Source organism: Phragmites australis, chromosome 4, assembly GCF_958298935.1.
Source record: "Phragmites australis chromosome 4, lpPhrAust1.1, whole genome shotgun sequence".
NCBI lineage: Eukaryota > Viridiplantae > Streptophyta > Magnoliopsida > Poales > Poaceae > Phragmites > Phragmites australis.
Window position 1 is genome coordinate 11,098,070 of NC_084924.1, and position 20,755 is coordinate 11,118,824.

The 20,755-nt window shown below is 47.7% G+C and overlaps 2 protein-coding genes and 1 long non-coding RNA gene across 3 annotated transcripts; all 3 read left to right on the top strand.

Annotated features, from left to right (window-relative positions):
- The first annotated feature begins 837 nt into the window (after positions 1–837).
- LOC133914593 (uncharacterized) lies at positions 838–1,638 on the top strand. Its single transcript, XM_062357668.1, has 2 exons — positions 838–1,044; positions 1,096–1,638. The coding sequence occupies exons 1-2, from the start codon at positions 838–840 to the stop codon at positions 1,636–1,638; spliced, it is 750 nt and encodes a 249-aa protein (XP_062213652.1).
- A 6,727-nt stretch (positions 1,639–8,365) lies between these two features.
- Positions 8,366–9,829, top strand: LOC133914187 (uncharacterized). The gene is made up of 2 exons (XR_009909183.1): positions 8,366–8,833; positions 9,598–9,829. It is a non-coding gene; the product is annotated as an uncharacterized LOC133914187 (long non-coding RNA).
- A 1,164-nt stretch (positions 9,830–10,993) lies between these two features.
- LOC133915684 (hydroxyproline O-galactosyltransferase GALT5-like) lies at positions 10,994–16,080 on the top strand. Its single transcript, XM_062358939.1, has 7 exons — positions 10,994–11,745; positions 13,221–13,453; positions 13,761–14,045; positions 14,133–14,261; positions 14,381–14,554; positions 15,022–15,129; positions 15,414–16,080. Exons 1-7 carry the CDS (start codon positions 11,094–11,096, stop codon positions 15,621–15,623), a joined length of 1,791 nt encoding a protein of 596 aa, XP_062214923.1. The 5' UTR covers positions 10,994–11,093; the 3' UTR covers positions 15,624–16,080.
- The last annotated feature ends 4,675 nt before the right edge of the window (positions 16,081–20,755 follow it).

Below are 20,755 nucleotides of genomic sequence, written 5' to 3' on the forward strand. Positions count from 1 at the left end.
TCGTGTGTGTGTGTGTGTGTGTGTGTGTGTGTGTATAACTTAAAAGATATGTAATGATTCCCGCACAAGTAGTCCCTCTCTTCCGTCCAACCCTAATCCCGATCCCTTACCCCTCCCCAAACCCTAGGCGCCCCTGCTCCTAGCCCTAGCAGTCGTCATCTCCCTTGCCTCCTCCCGTTGTCGCCATCCCCTCACCCTCCTACGCACTACCGCATGTGCCTCCTCGTTGAGATCCACGCTGCCCTTGCCTAGCTTCCTTCACTCTGTCGCCATCTCCGACTCCGACAAGGCCGCATGCTGCAGATCTGCTCCGACATTGTACGTGTCCCTCCATGCTTGAGGGGATGGCGGAGGAAGCTTCATTCTCCTATGATGGTGGCTTGACGACAAGGCTATTGAGGGGAGCACGAGGGACACAAGCGAAGCGTTGAAGCGGTGGAAGAGGCTCACCGATCCACCTCCTCCACCATGGGTCCTCGCCATCGTTAGCGTAATCCATGAGCTCTCAATCGCTTCCATGTTGGCAAGCTCATCGCCGCATTCTCATCTCATTCTAATCCATGTCCCACGGTGCTATCTGTAGAAACGGATGAGTCGCTCAACTCTCTCCTGGGCTTCTCGTTCTGTTACTCATTCAGTTAGAAGTCCTAGTCCTGTGCGCGGTAGAGCTTGAGTCTAGGAGAGTCCGTTCCTCATACGAGTCCTTCCTCTGTACATGAATATAAACCCATGTGGATACAATACAACTGAGTCAATTTGCCTCAACTCAATCTCTACATGGTATCATCCTCTTTCTCGATCTAATAGCTCTTTCATCTTCTATTGCCCCTCTGCTCCATGGCGTCCAGCCCGTCGGGGTCCTCGACGTCCTCCCTCAGCAACCCCTTTGTTGTCCCTGAACCCACGCCACTCGCTGTCGCTGCTGTCCAGCTCGTGAACATCCGTGCACATATGCCGGTCATCCTCAAGCACGACGACGCCAACTACAACACCTGGCGCACCTTCTTCGAGATGGCGCTCCGCAAGTTTGGTCTGCTCGACCATGTTGACGGGACCGATACCTAGCTGCATCTCCATGATGCGGACTGGACTCAGATCGATTACGCGATCGTCTCCTGGCTCTATACTTCGGTGTCCAAGGCGGTGATGGACACTGTTGTTCATCCTCACCTGATGGCCTACTCGCTCTGGACGGCGATCCACGGGCTTTTCCGCGACAATGCCATGAAGCATGCAGTGTATGCGCTGCAGGAGTTTCATAGCCTCTACCAAGGTGAGATGACGATCAACGCCTGCTTCACCCGTCTCAAGACCCTCACCGACACGCTGAACGACGTCGGACACCCAATCTCCGACCAGGCACTCGTCATCAACGCGCTGCGTGGCCTGAACTCCAAATTTAGCCATGCCATCGGCGTCCTCACCTCCAAGCTTTCGCCACCAACCTTCTTGTACACTCGCTCCTATCCGATACAGGATGAGAACCGAATGGAGCACACGGCCAAGATGGAGGCCCGCGTTGCTCGCTGCGGCCTCTTCTTCCTCTGCATCCTCGACTGGGTCTACGCCTACGTTGGCGTCCTCGGCATCCGCTGCACACTCGACATTTTTCCCGTCCAAGGCCAACAACAACAATAAGAAGAAGCGCAAGCAGTCCAATGGACGGCCACGTGCTCATTTGGGCGGCTCGAAGCATCCCGTGGCGGCGACCGTGCCGGCGCGCCTGCGACGTAGTGGGGACCTGTCTACAATCCATGGATGGGGGTTGTCCAGACGTGGCCGATGCCCCAGTGGCGCCCAGCGGGCTCCGGCATCCTCGGTAGTCGTCCCGGCAACACCGCGCAGCAGGCCATGACGGCGTCGAATCCGGCGATCGGCTTCCCCAACCTGGTCGCTTTCGCCAACACGCCGCCGTCTACGTCTGTTCCGGCAGGGCTCCTCACCACGTTCCAGCAGATGCCCACGCTGGGCACTGACTGGATCCTCGACACGAGAGCCTCCTCACACATGGCGTCCAACTCCCGTATTGTCATTGCCTTTGTCCCCACCCCTTCTGCTTCTCACATCGTCGTTGGCAATGGTGCCGCTCTTCCTGTTCATCGCACTGGTCGACATTTCCTTCCTACTTCCTCTGCACCGCTTCTGCTAAATAACATTTTGATTTCTCCTGCTTTAGTCAAAAATTTAATCTCCGTTCGCAAGCTCACTAAGGATAATAATGTTTCTGTGGAATTTGATCCTTTTGGTTTCTCCATCAAGGACCTCCGAACTCAGACGATACTTCTCCGCTCTGAGAGCTCCAGCGATCTCTATCCGCTGCACACCACCGCCTCTGATGGTCACCACGCTCTGCTCGCAGATCTCCCAGCCAAACTCTGGCATGTGCGCCTTGGTCACCCCGGTGGCTCTGCTCTGCAGCGCGTCCTCAATAGCGCTGGCTTCTCCTTCCAACGGCCTGAGCAGCACTCCTACCATGCCTGTTGCTTAGGAAAGCACGTGCGGCTGCCTTTTTCCACCTCTAATAATGTAGCTCCTCTTCCTTTTCATCTCTTACATTGTGATGTTTGGACGTCGCCGGTTGTTAGCAACTCAGGGTTCATGTTTTACTTAGTAATCTTGGATGATTTTACCCATTTTGTGTGGACATTTCCTTTACGCCATAAATCGGATGTGTTGCCCACCTTGATTTCTTTTCATGCGTATGTTGCAACTCAGTTCCAAATGCCAATTCAGTGTTTTCAGAGTGACAATGGACGCGAATTTGACAACTCTGTGTTTCGTGCTTTCCTCTCTACCCATGGTGTGCTTCTCCGGCTCACCTGCCCGTACACATCTCAACAAAATGGCCGTGCCGAGCGCGTTCTCCGCATGCTGAACAACACCGTCCGCATGCTCCTATTCCACGCCAGTCTTCCTTCTCCATTCTGGCCGGACGCCCTCGTCACTGCCACTTTTCTGCTGAACCAACGCCCCTGTCGTTCAAGGACTAGTGCTTCGCCATTCCAGCTACTCTTCGGTCGGCAACCCAACTACGCCCAACTTCGCATCTTCGACTGTCTATGCTACCCGAATGTGGCCAACACCGCTCCCCACAAACTCGCGCCACGCTCCCTAGCCTGCGTCTTTCTCGGCTATCCAGCAGACACGAAGGGGTTCCGTTGCTATGATCCGATTTCAGGGTGCGTGCTACCCTCTCACCATGTGTATTTCGACGAACACGTCTTTCCTTACAGGGATCTGACTCGACCATCAGCTGCCCCTGTGTTCAGTGAATCAGTACCCGTGGCCCAAGATGTGATCCGTGTGACAATTCCCGCGGCCCCGGCCGTGCCACCCCATCCACCAGCGTCGGCGGGCGGAACGCCTTCTCTGGCGGGCATCGCTTCTCTGACCCACTCATCGCCGCTACCTGGTGTCGTTGCGCCACCTGCTTCTCTAGCACACTCGTCATCGTCTGGGTCGTCTTCCTCTCTGGCAACCTCCAGGACACACCCGCGGTCTGCACCAGTCACAACGTCGACACCGACTAGTATTGCCACAGGCTCTGCTGCCCCACCGCCGTCGTTGGTACGCCACCCGATGGTCACTCGATCTCGCACGGGCATCTCGAAGCCGAACCCTCGCTACGCCAACAACGTCGCTGTCGACACCACACTACTTGCCGCGCCCACCATGGTTCGTGCCGCGCTGCGTGACCCGGACTGGCGCGCCACCATGGAGGCTTAATTCTCGGCGCTCTGCAACAACAACACGTGGACGCTTGTGCCGTGGCCGCCTGGTGCTCACATGATCAGCGGGAAGTGGATCTTCCACAACAAAACCAACCCCGACGGCACACTGGATCGTCGGAAGGCAAGATGGGTCGTGCACGGATTCACGCAATGGCTGGGTTTGATTTCGATCAGACCTTCTCGCCTGTGGTTAAGCCTGCTTCCATTCGGCTCGTTCTGCACATTGCGGCGACCAGGGCATGGCCGGTGCACCAACTGGACGTAAAAAATGCATTCCTGAACGGCCGACTCACGGAGCGCGTCTACTATCAGCAGCTGGTCGGGTTCGTGGATGTCACTCATCCTGATCGTGTCTGCCTCCTCTCCCGGTCGCTCTACGGACTCAAATAGGCGCCACGCGCCTGGTACCAACGCTTCGCCAGCTTCATCGGCTCGCTAGGTTTCACGGCGACTGTCTCCGACACTTCCCTCTTCGTTCTGCGACGCGGAACGAAGACAGCGTACCTTCTCCTCTACGTTGACGACATCGTACTCACAGGGTCATCCACGGAGTTGCTTCGCATCATCGACAATATATATCGCGAATTCAAGACGACGGACCTCGGCCCCCTGCGTTTCTTCCTCGGGATTCAAGTCTGGCGCTCTTCTGTCGGCTTCTTCCTCAGCCAAGAACAATACACCGAGGAGCTCCTCGATCGTGCCGGGATGCTCAACTGCAAGCCGGCGGCAACGCCGGTGGACATGAAGCCGAAGGTGTCAGCTCAGGCAGGCTCCCCAGTAAGTGACAGCGCGTTCTACCGAAGTCTGGTGGGCGCGTTGCAGTACCTGACGCTCACCAGACCGGACCTCGCGTACGCTGTCCACCAGGTGTGTCTGCACATGCATTCTCCGACCGATGCGCACTGGGCCCTCGTCAAGCGCATACTGCGGTACATCCATGGCACTATCAGCTACGACATGCACATCCGGGCTTCTTCCTCGACGGAGCTAGTAGCATACAGTGACGTAGATTGAGCCGACTGTCCCGACACCCGAAGGTCTACCTCCGGGTACTGCGTCTTTTTTGGCGACTCCCTGATATCATGGTCCTCCAAGCGTCAGACAGTGGTCTCGCGTTCCAGCGCGGAAGCCGAGTACTGCGCCGTGGCGAACGCGGCCGTCGAGTGCTGCTTGGTGCGGAATCTAGTACGCGAACTTCAACTTGGCGTCGACAAAGCCACGGTGATCTACTACGACAACATCTCCGAGGTTTACCTCTCCAAGAATCCGGTGAATCATCGGCAGACAAAACATGTGGAGCTCGACATTCATTTTGTGCGTGAACAAGTGCAGCTCGGTTGTCTACGGGTTCTCCATGTACCTACCCATCACCAATTTGCGGATATCATGACGAAGGGGCTTCCATAGGTACTCTTCGAGGAATTTCGTCGCAGTCTATCCATCAGCAAGACCATGCATCGACTGAGGGGGGGGGGTGTAGAAACGGATGACTCGCTCAGCTCTCTCCCGGACTTCTTGTTCTGTTACTCATTCAGTTAGAAGTCCTAGTCCTGTGCGCGGTAGAGCTTGAGTCTAGGAGAATCCGTTCCTCATACGAATCCTTCCTCTGTACATATATATAAACCCATGTAGATACAATACAACTGAGTCCATTTGCCTCAACTCAATCTCTACACTATCGTTGGCCAAATTCGCGACCTCGTCGTAGCCTCCCTAATCCCCCTTTTCTCCATTGCAATCCTCCAGGTCGTCGTCTGCTGGTCTCACGAATTTGCACGTATATCACCTCGTTGGAAGCCTGGCATGCATTACGTAGGCAAGCCCTTCTCCCCATGGCACCTTTCTCGCATGAAGGTAGGGTTAGGAAGGGGGAGGGGTCTGGCAGGTGCGAAGGACTCTGTGAGTTGCAACGATAGGTGTGATGGCAGTTGCGAAGGAGTCCTCCACCCATGATCTGCGGCACACTCGAGTCTGGAGATGGCGTGGTGGCGGCGAAGTCCGGGGAGGGGGCGGCTTTGTGGCGGAGTTCGGCGAGAGGGTGTCGTGGCGGAGTCCAGCGAGGTAGCAGTGTTGCCTGGCGGAGGAGGTGGAAGTGGCGTCCGACGGAGAGGTAGGGAGCAATGGTGGCTACTGGTGGAGGGTCACCGCCTCTCCTTGGTCAAGCAGGTGGGTTTTTACCTTGGTTAAGTTTATTCAATCGTTGTTCTGAACTTCTGATGCATACATCAATCTGATAATGTGAACGAGCAAATAATGAGCTACTCTGACAGGTTCAGTCATTGCCCTGTCCCCATCTCCTTCCATTACCAATTTGTGAATTTAGATGTTTCACAGCTAGCTTGCTCATTGTATTAACTTACTAACTTGTTGCAAGTCCGAGTAGTGAAGCAGTATGTATGCCATTGCATTTTGCCACATTTTCCCCTACCTTTTAGTCTTCCTGTGCATTTTGATCTTGCATGTACAATTGCAAGCTAGGATGTGTCTCTGTATTACTAAATTTCCTCCACTTCTGGATCAGTGCTTGTAAAGTACTGTATCAGAAGTAGTAGCTTTGGTGCTGAATTTTGCTTATCAATTTCTTTTGAATTTTCACCAGCGGTCATTGTCTGGTTTTGAAATAAACCTTGTGTCTATTGTACATATAATAGATAGGAAGCATAGATTTGATTCAAAATTGCATCTTGATTTCATGTTACTCCACTGCTGCCTTCCGAATATAGTGTGCTATGTTGTTCGCTCTTCCACCATTGCTGTTGAGTATTCAATTTTTTTTCAACTGTGGTCTGTCTTACATTAGTCCACTATTTCCTGCTAAAGTTAGTATCATATATTGTTCAACAAGTAAGTGAAGTAGTTTTTCAATGTATTTAGTTGAAGTTATTGTTAGGTAGACCACTAGAGCCATCCTGCTGCACTGTTGTTTCATGGTGAGAAGAAATGTAACGCCTTCTCACTGCAGGTTCTGGTGGAGAATAGCCCGCTAATTCCTTATGTTTTGCTAAGCACCTTTTAAAGGACATATTGATAGTTATCTTTGAGTGTCCCAGTGTTGGGTGTTCCAGCTTATTCCTTTTGTTTGTTTTCCTTTAGTTTGTGCTATCCAATATTTGGCTTCTTCAGAGGACATGGTGAATAAAATTTGCTGCTTTCTGAACACAGAAAGATGAATGCCAAATTATATACCTGCTACTTTTGTAGTTGTTTCCTACTCAAGAAGTCAAGGCGTGGCTCCTCAAGCTTAAAGTTTTTTATTCTTTCCTTGGTTCAAGATCAATTCCCAGATTTAAAGCTTTGTTGCCAATTTCTAGCACATTAGATTTTGAAAATCAGATTACAACTATCTAATGGTTCTTTGTGGTTAGATTTCTTTTCCCATAGCTGACACATACGGAAAAAATTATTGAGGCATAAAACTCTAGGTGTATGCAATTATCTGTAGCATCTTTACTTAATTTTGAGCTTTGCCATTTTCTTTTTCCATGGGCCTAACTGTTATTGATCTAATACTTGAGTTTTGTTTCCAACCTGAATAGCCTACTATTGCTCTAGGACGTTGTTGATTTTGTTTCCGTTGTAACAAAAATCTCCCCTTAGTGAAACATTGTTCTTGATTGTTAGGTGCAAATTCGGCTTTTGGATTTTGGCTTGCCAATGTTAATAATCTTTTTTGGTTTATGATCAATTTCTTGTGTCCAATGCTACTAGGTAACTCCAAAAGGATCAAATTTCTATTTTCTAAATTGTTTTTTTAACTGATTTCCTAAATTGTTTGTTTGTGGTTGTAAAGAAGATAAGTTGGCTCTGGCTATTTCTTTAGCTTAGAACAATAAACTTTGAGGAACTTTTTGTGCTTCAACATGTGAATAGAATCTGGCAAGCAATATTCATCTCTTCCAGTGCTAGAACATGCAAGCAACAACTTATCTTAATATAAAAGAATACTTGCTTTAAGGCAATAAATATGAGAGCATACCAGGGAACAATCTAGAGTGGATAGAGAGAATGATGCATGAGATTTGGAGAAGCTGTGCTACTGCTTGAGGCATGGGTCCAACGGTTTAGGAGAATGGTGCAATCGAGTTGAGGAGTGTCACTGAATCAAGTTATGAGTTTCATTTTGCGGAAGTTTCTTTTCATAAGCCACACAATTCTTATGAAATCATATTGGGTTAACATGATTTTTGTTGTTGTCTGTAGTAACGTATGTGCATTTAGCTATAACAACTAAAGAAGGTATGTTTATTTGGTCAATATGAGTTGTTGTACTTTCGGCATGGGCAATTAAGTTGATACCGATACATGCAACAGTGTGAGAATATTTGGGTCATGTTGTAATGTATGGACATGTAACTATACAAGAAATAAATTCATACCGTGGGTATGATTTTAGAACCGTTACAAAACACGGACACTCTGCTAGTGTATATATATATATATATCAATAAAAAGAAGAAGAAGAAGAAAAAAAGAGTTGGGCCCCTTTTTCTTTCTTTCTTCCTTTTTCCTCCCTGGCCCACGGTCTTCTCTCAGCAGCCCAAGGTTGGCCCACTCCTTCCTGCTCTCTTTCTTCTTCTCGGCTGCGTAAAACCAGGCCGGCCCATCTCCAATCGACCGGCCGGCTCACCCACCTTATCTCCTGCCTCCGCTTCCTCCAGCCGGGCGGGCACCTCCGTTTCTTCCCCGAAGCGCCCGTCTCGTATCTCTACCCAAGCGCCCCTCTTCTCTCGATCTATCCCGAGCTGCCAAGAATCAAATAGCCCCCCTCCTCCTCTATGTCCAACAAGAGTCCCGCGCCAAATCGAATCCCCTCGTCTCGATCCATAGCAGTTCCAGGAGGTTCGATCCTCATGAAGAAGGGGGCGGTTGGAGAAGAAGAGGGGCACGACCCTGCTGCCGCCTAGGCCGGCGGGCTTGCGCCCCGGCCGACGGTTCGTCACTGCCCAGCCGTGATATCGCCGCCTCTGGATGGGGAGTAGGGCGAGGCTTCGCCGCCGGCGTTGACGGCCCTAGCGCCACCGCCGATGTGAACGCCGTCGCTGTGTCGCCGCCTCTGAGCCTGCGCCGGTGAGCCATTTGCTGTTGTCGCCGTGTTGAACGAGGTACGTCGCCGGCCGCCCTCTCTTGTTTGTGCCCGGCCTTCGCGCCGCTGTGCCCCCCTCGCGTGTTATGTGCTCCGGCCATCGTGCCGTCGAAGCTTGGGACTCCGGTCAGTGTTCACGCAGTCGCTGTCGAGGCGCGGTCGTCCTCCTGTTCTGTTGACCGGTGTTGGACTCTGGCTGGCGTTCACGCCATTGCCGTCGAGCTGAGCGTCGCCTTTGTGTCGCCACTGCTGCTGGCTCGACGAGCGTGCCTATCTGTTGCTGTGCTGGCCGGCGCGTGTGTTCTGGCCGACGTGTGTGTTGATCGACGTGCCTTGGTGCTTGCTTTTGTGCCGGCCGCCGTGGTGCCTGTACCAGTGGCGGAGCTAGGATTCGATGGCAGCATGTGCCCGGTGAAAATTTTCGAATCCAATATATAATTATTAAATTTGCTAAAAGTACCACATTGTGCAGATCTTAGCACGTAGTACCACATCAAAGTTGGGAGCGCCGTAGTGAGCTAAGCGCAATGCCGGGCTCCTGGTTGCAGCTCGTCTGCGATATCCGTCGCAGCTATGTATTGTGCCTTGCTCCTAGGTGTTGCCGTTGTCTTTCTTTAGCTGAGGTCAATGATATGGGATCTTTTCTTTAGCTGAGGTCAATGATATGAGATCAATGATGCTTCAGGTTGCCTTTGGTCAATGATGCCAATACTAAGACCAATCATTTTGTATTCTAACGTCTTTATATTATGATTATTGATATATTTTGTCTCTCGTTTACAGCTAGCTATAAGGGGGCTCAGGAGACCATCAGTCCAACGACCATCACATGCAGCTCAATCGGAAGTCGTCCGTGAAGACAGGTTCAATCAGAGAGCTTTGCGAAGCCACGAGAACCAGAAGACGCAGTTGTCAGATGTTTAGCCAGTGTGTGCGTATGTGTTGTAATCGAAAAACTTGTACTTTATGAATTCAAATGAATAAATAAATATCAGTGTTTTCATTTACATGTTTATATCTTTACTTGTATATACTGAGTATACTGGCACGTCGGTAATATATTATATTCTAAGTGAAACGCGGTCGAGGGCTTGTTTCCCTCGCGTGAAACAGAGTGCTAAGATCTGCACGCCGAGTGCTTAATCGGTTCCTCAAAATTTGATGGCATGTTTTGTGGATTGTTTGAGGCCATTTCCAAGTTAGTGATTCATGACTCAAAAATCTGCTGTTAGATCTGATCGTCCAGTTCGTGTTTAAAATTTGGAGCACGTAGTTCGCGACGGTTTCGTGTTAGGTAATAAGTTATTTCCCTTGTGGCTCACCGGATGTTGATCAATCTGTCCGACTGCAAGATTACACGAAATAAGAGGAAAAATTAGTCGATTATATTCGGCGAGGTGAGAGCTACTGATTCCCCGATGAAGGGCCAGGATGCTTGCCTGGTAAGCTACTCGAATGACAGGTGCTTTGAGCAGTACGTACCACGGGAAAGAGTTTGGATGCTCGACGTCGACGGCCGCAAACCTGAGCCCTCCGGCCGGCCAAAGGCAGATTGCCATCAGCCATCCTGCATGCCTGCCAGGGGAAGCGAGTCGGCGACCGAGCGAATCGAGAAGGCTACACGCCTAGACCACTTTGGAATCCTCGAGCGACGACGTAGGTGACGTCGGCCGTATGCGCTGGACGTGGCCGGCCGGGCCACGGGGAGGAGGCACCGTGACAATCGACGGCGGCGTTTGTCGCGGCCCCCGTTGGCTTCCTCCCCCAAGCCCGCCGCCGCCACGCGTCCGTCCGCGACGTCGCCATCTGCATGCTGCGCATGCATCGTCCCCATCCGTTTCGAGTTCCGGTTTCCAGACGCGAAGACTCCCCATGAAAGCCTGAAAGCCTCGCGTACGTGTGCGTGGATGACTCGGTGCAATCTTGCAAATGGATCCCTAAGAATATAGTAAATTCGGATGCACCTTACACGAGATCATCTCGCGTCCCCGCGGTGCCGCTCTGGTAGTCTCGTACCATCCTGGTACTGTATCCTTTAGCCCCAAGCGAAAGCCAACGTTCTTGAGTGCACACAACCGCAGATGAGCAATGCCCGCAATTTGGGCACTCCGGAAGGATGCGCACGCAAAAAAGCAGCAGAATCTTTCCACCATTCCACTCTTAAACCCTCACCACCCCTCCCCCCTCCAAAAAAAACTCCAAAACTCGGGCGGCCCGCACGCATTTCGGTTTTTTCCTCGTTGCCACCTCCCTCCCTGCAATCCAAAACGAGCCAGGCCATGCGGCGGCCGCGCCGCGCCGGCGGCCTCCGCACGCTGCTGCCGCTGCTCCCCTTCGCCGCACTCCTCTCCGTCGCCACCTTCTCCCTCCACTCCCCGGACCGCCTCCTCGCCTGCGACACGGGGCGGCAGGCCTCCTCCTGTGCCCGCCTGCACCGGCTGGCCATCTCCAGCCTCGACGTGCGAGCGCTCGACGCCACCCCGCCGCTCCACGCGGCGGCCGCCCGCGCGTTCCGGTCCGGCGGGCGCCTCCTCCGCGACGTCCTCTCCTCCCCCTCGTCCTCCTCCGCCCCCGCGCCGCCGCCCGCCGTCCGGGCGGCGCGCTGTCCGGCCTACATCACGCGGTCGGGCGCGCAGCTCCGCGCCGCGAGCGGCGGCGTCCTGCCCTTGCCCTGCGGGCTGGCGCTGGGTTCCCACGTGACTGTGGTGGGCACGCCGCGGCGCGGTCGCGGCGCCGCCGTGGCGCAGTTCGCTGTGGAGCTGCGCGGGGAAGGGGACGGGGACGCCGCACCGAGGATCCTCCACTTCAACCCGCGCCTCAACGGGGACTGGAGTGGCCGGCCAGTGATCGAGCAGAACACCCGCTTCCGCGGCCAGTGGGGACCCGCGCTCCGGTGCGAGGGCCGCCGGTCGCGCCCCAACGAGGAGACTGGTGCGTCGGTGCCCTCGTCTCTTCCTTCCTTGCTGTGCTTGTAGCAGTACTTTTTTACCGTTGATACTTGCTTCGTGATTGGACGGTGATATTGTGCTGTAGTAAATGAACTGGACGATTAGTGCCACCAAATCCTAACTGGAGGAACTAGCTGCTACAAATTAGTAATACAAAGGTGAGGGTAATTAACCAGGTAAATTAGCATAGTAGCTTGCATTAAGAGCCGTGGTTCGCGGTAGGTGTTAATACGATCGTGGTTCCGATCGTGCGGTTGTTGCACAAAAAGTAGCTTTTTAGGAAGTCTCAATGATTAGCATATTAGCTTTTGTCCTATGCGGTTATTTGTTTGTAATCCGAATATCTGATTGTATTAATGGACTGTTAGAGACTGCAGGAACTATTCAAAATGAAAATTGCTACCACTGCCTTGTTCCCAGTTACTACTACTGCAGCTAGTGATATTGGACTTTTGGTGCTTAATGCAAAACCCATTTATGGTCCTTGTCAGTTGCCAACGATAATGTTTCTTCATTTAGTTGATGCTTTGATAAAAGGAGACCTCCCTCCTTGTGTAGAATAGCCATGCGGACAGCTTATACACTGTTACCAAAGTACAACATCGAAATGGGTGCCGTGAGCACATCGAAACTTTTTGCATAACGTATAAAGACCGTGGAAGACCTAAGGAATGGCATCCACTGCTATTTTACCTGTGTATCTGATTCGGTAAAAGAAATTTGGACACGCTAAATACCACTTGGGTGCGGGTGTCCAACTTGGCAAAAAATATTTAGGACTGACCGGGTAACACTGCTTATATTTTACTGGAGTCCTATGTCATCATTTGTAGTAGGGCTGTTACCACATTTGATAGAGGCAATTCATGGATTGTTTCTTTGCCTTCCCCATGACAGTGATCATGTTATCATTTCCTGTCGTAGCGTGTCCGTTAGTTGTAGTGCTCATGTTATGCTTTTCTGATGCAGCGTGTCCGTTAGTTGTAGTGCTCATGTTATGCTTTTCTGATTTAGCGTGTCCGTTAGTTGTTGCTGTTCACTTATTCCTCACTCGGCAACAGATGATAGACCCTGGTATAACTGAACCTCCCATCAAACATTTGTACATTGAGTGCAACCAGGACTAACTACACAGGTAAAATAGCAGTGGATGCCATTCCTTAGGTCTTCCACGGTCTTTATACGTTATGCAAAAAGTTTCGATGTGCTCACGGCACCCATTTCGATGTTGTACTTTGGTAACTGAAAGGAATCATAGGAGACAATCCGTTCTAGTTTGTACACAATGCTGCCAGACTTCTCCATAGTTAAAATATATTTACCTGATTCCAACAGGATACCTGTCTGGTAACATGATCATATTTTACCTAAATTGTTTGAAGTGAGAACTGTTGACATCATGAATACTTTAGCTGATTTTTATTGTTAGATCTCTTATATTGCTAACCTGTGGTGCAGTTGATGGATTGGTGAAATGTGAGGAATGGGTTGGAAACACTGGTGGCACATCAGATGAGTTGAATAGATTGTGGTTGCGTAACCGTGTTGCTGGACAGAAGAACAGAAATTTGATAGATTGGCCATATCCGTTCGCCGAGGATGAATTGTTTGTTCTAACACTAAGTGCTGGCTTAGAAGGCTACCATGTTCATGTTGATGGGAAGCATGTCACATCTTTTCCTTACCGTTTTGTAAGTTGTGCTTCCTTTCTAAACCATCCTATGATGAATTAATCTGTCTTGTGGGAGCTTCTATTTCTACACTTCAAATGGTGCATTGGGGCATGCACACCGTCATGTTTCCATTCAAATTTCAAATGGTGCAGCACACATCCCAATGCGCTACGAATGGCGTAGGATAAGGATGCACCTAGGCGCACATATGCCTTGCCTGTAGATTACCATCTTTGATTATTACTTGATTTAGTTTATGTTCACACTCTTTTTAACTGTGGCAAGGTGTTCTGATGTGTTAATGCTATACTTTTCTTCTTTCAAGGGCTTTGTTCTTGAGGACGCCACTATCTTGTCTCTGAATGGTGATGTTGACCTTGAATCAGTAGTAGCTGGTTCGCTACCAACGGCTCATCCAAGCATTGTACAAACAAGTCTGGAGTTGCTGACAGAATTAAAAGCCCCTCCTCTTGCTGAAGAGCATGTAGATCTGTTCATAGGCATTCTTTCAGCGGGGAGCCATTTCACTGAGCGCATGGCTTTGAGAAGATCATGGATGTCTTCAGTACGAAATTCATCCACCATGGTGGCTCGTTTTTTTGTTGCACTGGTAATTTAACGCATTTGAAGATTTTATTTTGCTCCCCTTTTGTCATGTTCCTTTGAACATAAATAACTGAAACATGTTGTAGGGCAGAATGGCAGAAAGGAAGTGAATGAAGATTTGAAGAAAGAGGCAGATTTCTTTGGCGACATTGTCATTGTGCCTTTTGTGGATAGCTATGATCTGGTTGTTCTGAAGACTGTTGCCATTTGCGACTATGCGGTATGTAGCACAAGGGTGGATATGAAATAAGCACATTATACGTGTATTTGAAGTGCATTTACTGACAGATTTTGTACATTGCATTCACCCACTGTCTCATTTTATTTTGTTGTTGGAAGGCTCGTGTTGTTCCTGCGAAGTATGTCATGAAGTGTGACGATGATACCTTTGTTAGACTTGATTCACTAATGGCTGAAGTCAAGAAAATCCCAGAAGGTAAAAGCTTCTATTTGGGGAACATGAACTACTACCACAGGCCACTGCGAGAGGGAAAATGGGCCGTCTCATACAAGGTGAAGTGGTGAACAACTGAATTTTTCACCTTCCTTGAAAATTTTATCTGCAATGTTTATCTTTAAGATACACAGATTGATTATTACAACACGATTACAGGAGAGTTGCATGGAACTTCAATATAATGAATTAACTAAACTGTCGTTACCTTCTATTTAATGAATTGCAGTGTCATTTCCATATACGCCTCATCACTACTCTGTTGATGTGCTAGTTCAGAAGTACTACAGTTCTGAATTTGACTGAACAAAGTAGCAAACTGTTTGCAACACATTTACTCGGCATGTAACTGGCTGTCACTTCTTGAGCATTACATGAGCTACTGTTGTCCACATGAATACATTATTGTCTCTTGTGATCATGTAAAGTAATTGCCTACCACTAATGCAACCGATTGGTGCACCATAATTGAGTTAGCCCTGTATCAGTTAAACTCTTTTGTGACTGACATTCTTCCAAATTCCAGGAGTGGCCCAGAGAAGAGTACCCACCCTACGCCGATGGTGCAGGCTATGTTGTTTCTTCTGACATTGCAAATTTCGTCGTATCTGAAATGGAGAAGGGAAGACTAAATGTAAGCTCTGTCTCCACTTACCATCTTCCATTCATTTCGTATCAGGTAGCAGAGGATATTGCGCAGTAGTTGCAAACCGCATGGGATCCACTCTAGCACTCAAGAACCACCTGCGTTGGTTCCCTTAGATGATGCCACTTTTGATGAAATATAGAAATGTGATGAACCCAATCATGCATAGCCTGAAAAGATTTACCAAAAGCCAAAAGCCGTGCTCATCACTACGCAGTGCTGTGTGCACCGGTGCTTAACAAATGATTGCATTGCCACTACATTTGCTCCAGCTGTTCAAGATGGAGGATGTGAGCATGGGGATGTGGGTGGGGCTGTTCAACGTCTCCGGGAACGCCGTGGAGTACGTCCACAGCTCCAGGTTCTGCCAGTCCGGCTGCGTCGACGACTACCTCACCGCGCACTACCAGTCGCCGGCGCAGATGGTGTGCCTCTGGGAGAAGCTGGGGCAAGGCAAGCCGCAGTGCTGCAACGCGAGGTGACAGGGGGCTCTGCCTCCGTGAAAGGTGGAAGCTCACTTCCCTGGGATAGGTATGGTAAGCGCAGTTTCAGGAGCAACTTGTAACTAAGCTTTAGGAGAAAACATGATACGTGTCATACATAGCATATGTACAGTCAGTACAGAGGAAGGTATAGCTCGGTTTCTTCAGTGACTGGAAGAAGTGGTAAGCACAGAATGCCTCGGATCAGTGGCGGACCCAGTAAGTGTACCATACGTATCACCTTCGTGCTTCCTTGGACTGAAATGCAACGACACGCTGGGCCAAGGGCCAGAGGCAACACATGGGATGGTGCGGCCTGTGGGCTAGTGTCTACGCGTGGGCAGTGGGCTATTGCGTTCTGGCCTGCAAGGGGTACTGATATTTCACTTGTTACATGGACTACTATATATAATGGATCTCAGGAAACAAAAATTTAACCGATATTTTGTACACTTGTAATAACTACCCTTCTCCGAAAGCTCTGTAGGACAGAGTTTTTTTATTTTTATATTTTTTAACATGAATATTTAAATAAATAGACTCTTGATGAAAAAAATTATAAAAATAGACGTCTACCGTCCTTTTGTAAGGTGGTTAGTTTTTTACCGCTCTCTCAGAAAGCGACGTGCTGCGCAGGGGCTAACAGCCCTCTGGTTGTGGTCGGGCGGTTACAGTAATATTTTTACCTTCCATCTTCTTTATATATAATTGTGATCTTCTGTTGTTTCAAAAACCCTAAAAAAAATTACTTGTTTTATAATTCATGTGCAACTCATTTTAATTGGATTCAACTAAAAAGTATGTGTAAAATTTAAACTAAAATTCTCTAAAAAAACTACTTTTATAACTTTTAATAATTGTTATGGCCTAAAATAAATTTCCAAAAATCTGAAAAAATTCACTAATATTCATCTTATGTGATGGACTAATTTCTAATATTATTTCTACCACTAAACTATATGGTGAAAAAGTGAGTTCCTGTGTAATATTTTATTCACATGAAATAATAAAAATACATATAAATAGAGCATTACAAAAGAACTTATTTTTTCACCATATAGCTTAAGGGTAGAAATAATTTTAAAAATTAGTCAATCACATAAGATGAATATTAGTGAATTTTTTCAGATTTTTGAAATTTATTTGAGACCATAACAATTGTTAAAAGTTATAAAAGTAATCTTTTTTTAGAATTTTAGTTTAAATTCTACACATGCTTTTTAGGTGAACCCAATTAAAATAGGTTGCACATAAATTATGAATACGTACAAAAAGTTTTAGAATTTTTGAAACAATAGAAGACAATAATTTTGTATAAAGAAGATGTAAGGTAAAAATATTACAATAAACAGTGATTTCAACGAAACACTGTTCACATACCCGCCGATCAGAGACGGTTAGAGCCTTAGCCGCCCGATCAGCGGTAGATATCTATTTTATAATTTTTATTAAAAATCTATTTATTTAAATATTAATATTAGAAAATATAAAAATAAAAAAACTCCCGCGGAACTACCTATCACTAGTCTTCGACCGGAGGGGTTTCTTGCAAAAAAAAGGCTGGGATGCAGGCTCCCGTAGAGGAAAGCCCAAAGGACCATCAATTATGAGATTGGGCCCCTTCTCAAAGATGGAATGGTCCAGCTCAATAAAAGAAGTTTAATGTACGTGATGTCATGTCTTCCATTTGTACGAATCGCAAACATACCACTCACGATCGGCAGCACCCTTTTATCCTCGAGTATTTTTATTTTTATATTTTTTTATTAAATATTTAAATAAATAGGCTCATGAAGGTAAGATTTACAAAAATAAACATCTATCATCCTCTGAAAGGGCTGTAAGGATGGCCACAGTGACAGAACCACATCTTACCGCCCTCTGAAATGGCCGGTGGGTCTAACTGCCCTATCAGAAGGTGGGTAGGGAGGATCCCCGCGCCCGTCACCCTTACCGCAATCTAAGAGGACGATTAGGCCCCTTACCGCCTTCTCAGAGGGTGGTTAGAGGGCCAGTCCCGCCCCCCTCCTTTATATAAACCTCAAAAATGAGAAAAATACTCATTTTATTCTGAAGAAAGAGAAAGGAAGATGAGAGAAATGAGAGGCAGCGCGGTAAAGCCCTACTGTTTTCGATCTGCGGATTTTAAAGCGCGTTTTTCGGTAGTTTTTTTATACTTATGTTTTTATTAGTAAGTAAAGTACCACTAGATCTAGGGTTTAGCGGTATAACAATAGCTATATTGGAGACAGTATATAAATATATCATGTGACCATGGACTCCCTCTGGTTTTGTTAGCTGAGGCGTACCAGAAGGATCCAACAGAGATAAACTCTGCGGAAGCAGTAGCGGGAACAAGTCAGACAGTGGTAGATGAATCAGACCGGTAAATATCGGGGACAAACGAGATGTTAGGGATGTGTGTGAGATGTAACCGAAGGGTGTAGCCAATGAGTGGTAGCACATCCGTATCATAATTGAAGAGATAGAGATGGAGGATCAAGAGTTGGAGGAAACCGTTGCCGATGAGGACTCATCCGACAAGGAGAGAAATGCTCCTATTCCTGCACAGTGGAGGAATCAAGAATTTTCGAAGCTAGTGATCAGTGAGGCTAATCGGATACCGTGGGAGTATCATGAGAATAAGGTGTCTCAAGGTGCTATGTACCCTACTAAGAAGTCTGTTATTGATGCACTTAAATTTTGGTCGCTGTCTCTTCAGAGATAGTTCAAGATTGTGAAGTCGAGTAAAAGAGAGTACGACGTGAAGTGTTTGGTGCCTGATTGTCCTTGGCGGGTGCACACATTCAGGAGGAAGTGGGTTGACTACTGCCAGTGCTCAATAGTCAGGGAGCATAATTGTTATATTGAGGTAATAGAGTTCTCTCACTGGAACCTGTCATCTGCTTTTGTTGCTAATGTTATGTATGAGGAGATTTGTGGACAACCTGAAGTATGAGTCACAATTAATAATCTGTGCTATTGAGCAAAGATTCTAGTATATAATAAACTACGTGAAGGCATGGAGGGCGAAACAGAAGGCTATTGAGATGAGTATAGGACATATGAAGATTCATATCACAATCTACCGCGTCAATTAATCACAATATGTGCAAGAAACCCTAGAAGTTACCATGACATCCAGCATTACTCCTCGACTGATGTGAAGTATAGCGGGAAACGAGTATTGCAGTGTGCTTTCTTTGCATTTACGGTAACCATCAAAGTATTTAGGCACTGTTGACCCATCATTTGCCTGGACGGGACATTCCTCGCTGGAAAGTATAAATGACAGATATTGTCTGCAATTGGGGTCGACGGGAACAACCAAGTCCTGTCACTGGGGTTTGCCTTCGTGGAGAGTGAGAACGGAGATAGCTGGTATTAATTCCTTGAGCAGGTGAAGCATGCTATCGTTCTGAACTGGCCAGATGTTTGTTTGATTCATGATAGACATACGGGGTTGTTGCAGGCTTTGCTGGATATGCAATATGGGAGTGTTCGATGTTATGTTACAGCAAAGTGGCCCGACTTAAAGAGCAGGTGGTGCATGCGGCATATGGATACAAATTTTTACAGACAATTCAAAAAAAAAGAACTTGATAAAACTTTTCATGAAATTGTGCAGTCAGAACCAGCAAAGAAAGTTCAATACCCTATGGGCAAGACTAGAGGAACTAACCTTGAAGTAGACAGCTGAGCTAGCAGCCATAGGTGATAAATCGGTTGCTCTTGGATCTCTCCCAACAGATACTCCTCAGATAGTAAGGAGGTCAGGGTCAGCTATCAGGAACTTTTCGTAGTGGATACAAAATGAGCCAAAAGAAAAATGGACTTTGATATACGACAGTGGTGGTGCAAGGTATGGGATAATGACAACTAATCTTGCTGAGGTCTACAACTAGGTCATGCGGGGTATGAGGTCCCTCCCACTTGTTGGAATTGTAGAAGGTATTATGCATAGGACTTACATATATTTTATTGATTGCTACGCAGCTGCTTTGAAGGCAATGTAAGATAATCGTATGCTGTACGGATTGATGCTATGTGAGTACATGGAGAAGGCCACAAAGAAGGCACACATGCACCGCGCTAATCAAGAGGGGACTGTGGAGCACAGGTTCAGTGTCCTGTGCCAGGATAAGGGTCGTAGGGGTGGAAGACGTGAGCGGCATGTGCAAGAGTGCGTGTTTAGGAATGGATCGTGCATCTGTATGTGCCAGAAGCCATAATTGCTACACAGGCCGTGTACACATATCATAGCTGTATGTGCGGAGCACAATATGCTTCCCAGGCAATATGTTTCTAAGTACTTTATGAAGGATCAGATACTGAACATATGGAACTATGAGTTGTATGGCTATGACATTGTTGATACATTTACAAGTAATCCAGGTCTCTCACGAATCTATGTGCCAGGTTTTGAAAGGATGAAGAGCGCACCGGGACGTCGACAAACTCGCCGGATTTGAAATGATATGGATGAATCCGAGGCCGATCCAAGGGTGAAGCGATGCAACCAGTGCAATGAAACAGGTTACACATACAAGTATTATTCGAAAAATGTACCTATTGTGTAGGTGAGGGCATGACTACGGTTAAGTGTGAATATATTTAGCGTATCTTGCTGTTATATTTGTACGGTCTTAGCCTTAGTTACCTATGTTGTATTTGGATCTTACATTTGTACCTACATGTTGCAATATATTCATGCAACTTTTCGTACGTGTATGTAATATACTGTTTACGTAACTATGTGTATATTTTCATATATCAGACTGTACATATTATTCATGTATATGTAGTTGCAATATATATTTGGATTCAATATATATTCTTCTTGTCTACATGTTGTAATATATTCATGTACATTTGGTTTCAATGCAGATATGACACACTCTCCGACCCCCGAGCTTCCGACCACGTGGCGACCTTTGTAGGTTTCGTGAGTGTTAGGACATCTTCTACACCTATGGCCTACGCTTCTTCATATGTGCCAACTACCAATACGACAAGCCTCAACATAGACTGTATGAATACTCACCAGTATAGTGACATATATCAGTCATTGGCACTTGCCACATCTTGTTTCCGATTTCAAGTACTGTTTTACTAATCTCTCATATTGTTTT

Coding starts and splice junctions, on each gene's coding strand:
- LOC133915684 (XM_062358939.1), top strand. CDS start 11,094: ATGCGGCGGCCGCGCCGCGCCGGCGGCCTCCGCACGCTGCTGCCGCTG. Junction 13,454..13,760: donor CATCTTTTCCTTACCGTTTT/GTAAGTTGTGCT, acceptor TCTTCTTTCAAG/GGCTTTGTTCTTGAGGACGC. Junction 14,262..14,380: donor TTGCCATTTGCGACTATGCG/GTATGTAGCACA, acceptor TGTTGTTGGAAG/GCTCGTGTTGTTCCTGCGAA.
- LOC133914593 (XM_062357668.1), top strand. CDS start 838: ATGGCGTCCAGCCCGTCGGGGTCCTCGACGTCCTCCCTCAGCAACCCC. Junction 1,045..1,095: donor AGTTTGGTCTGCTCGACCAT/GTTGACGGGACC, acceptor GACTGGACTCAG/ATCGATTACGCGATCGTCTC.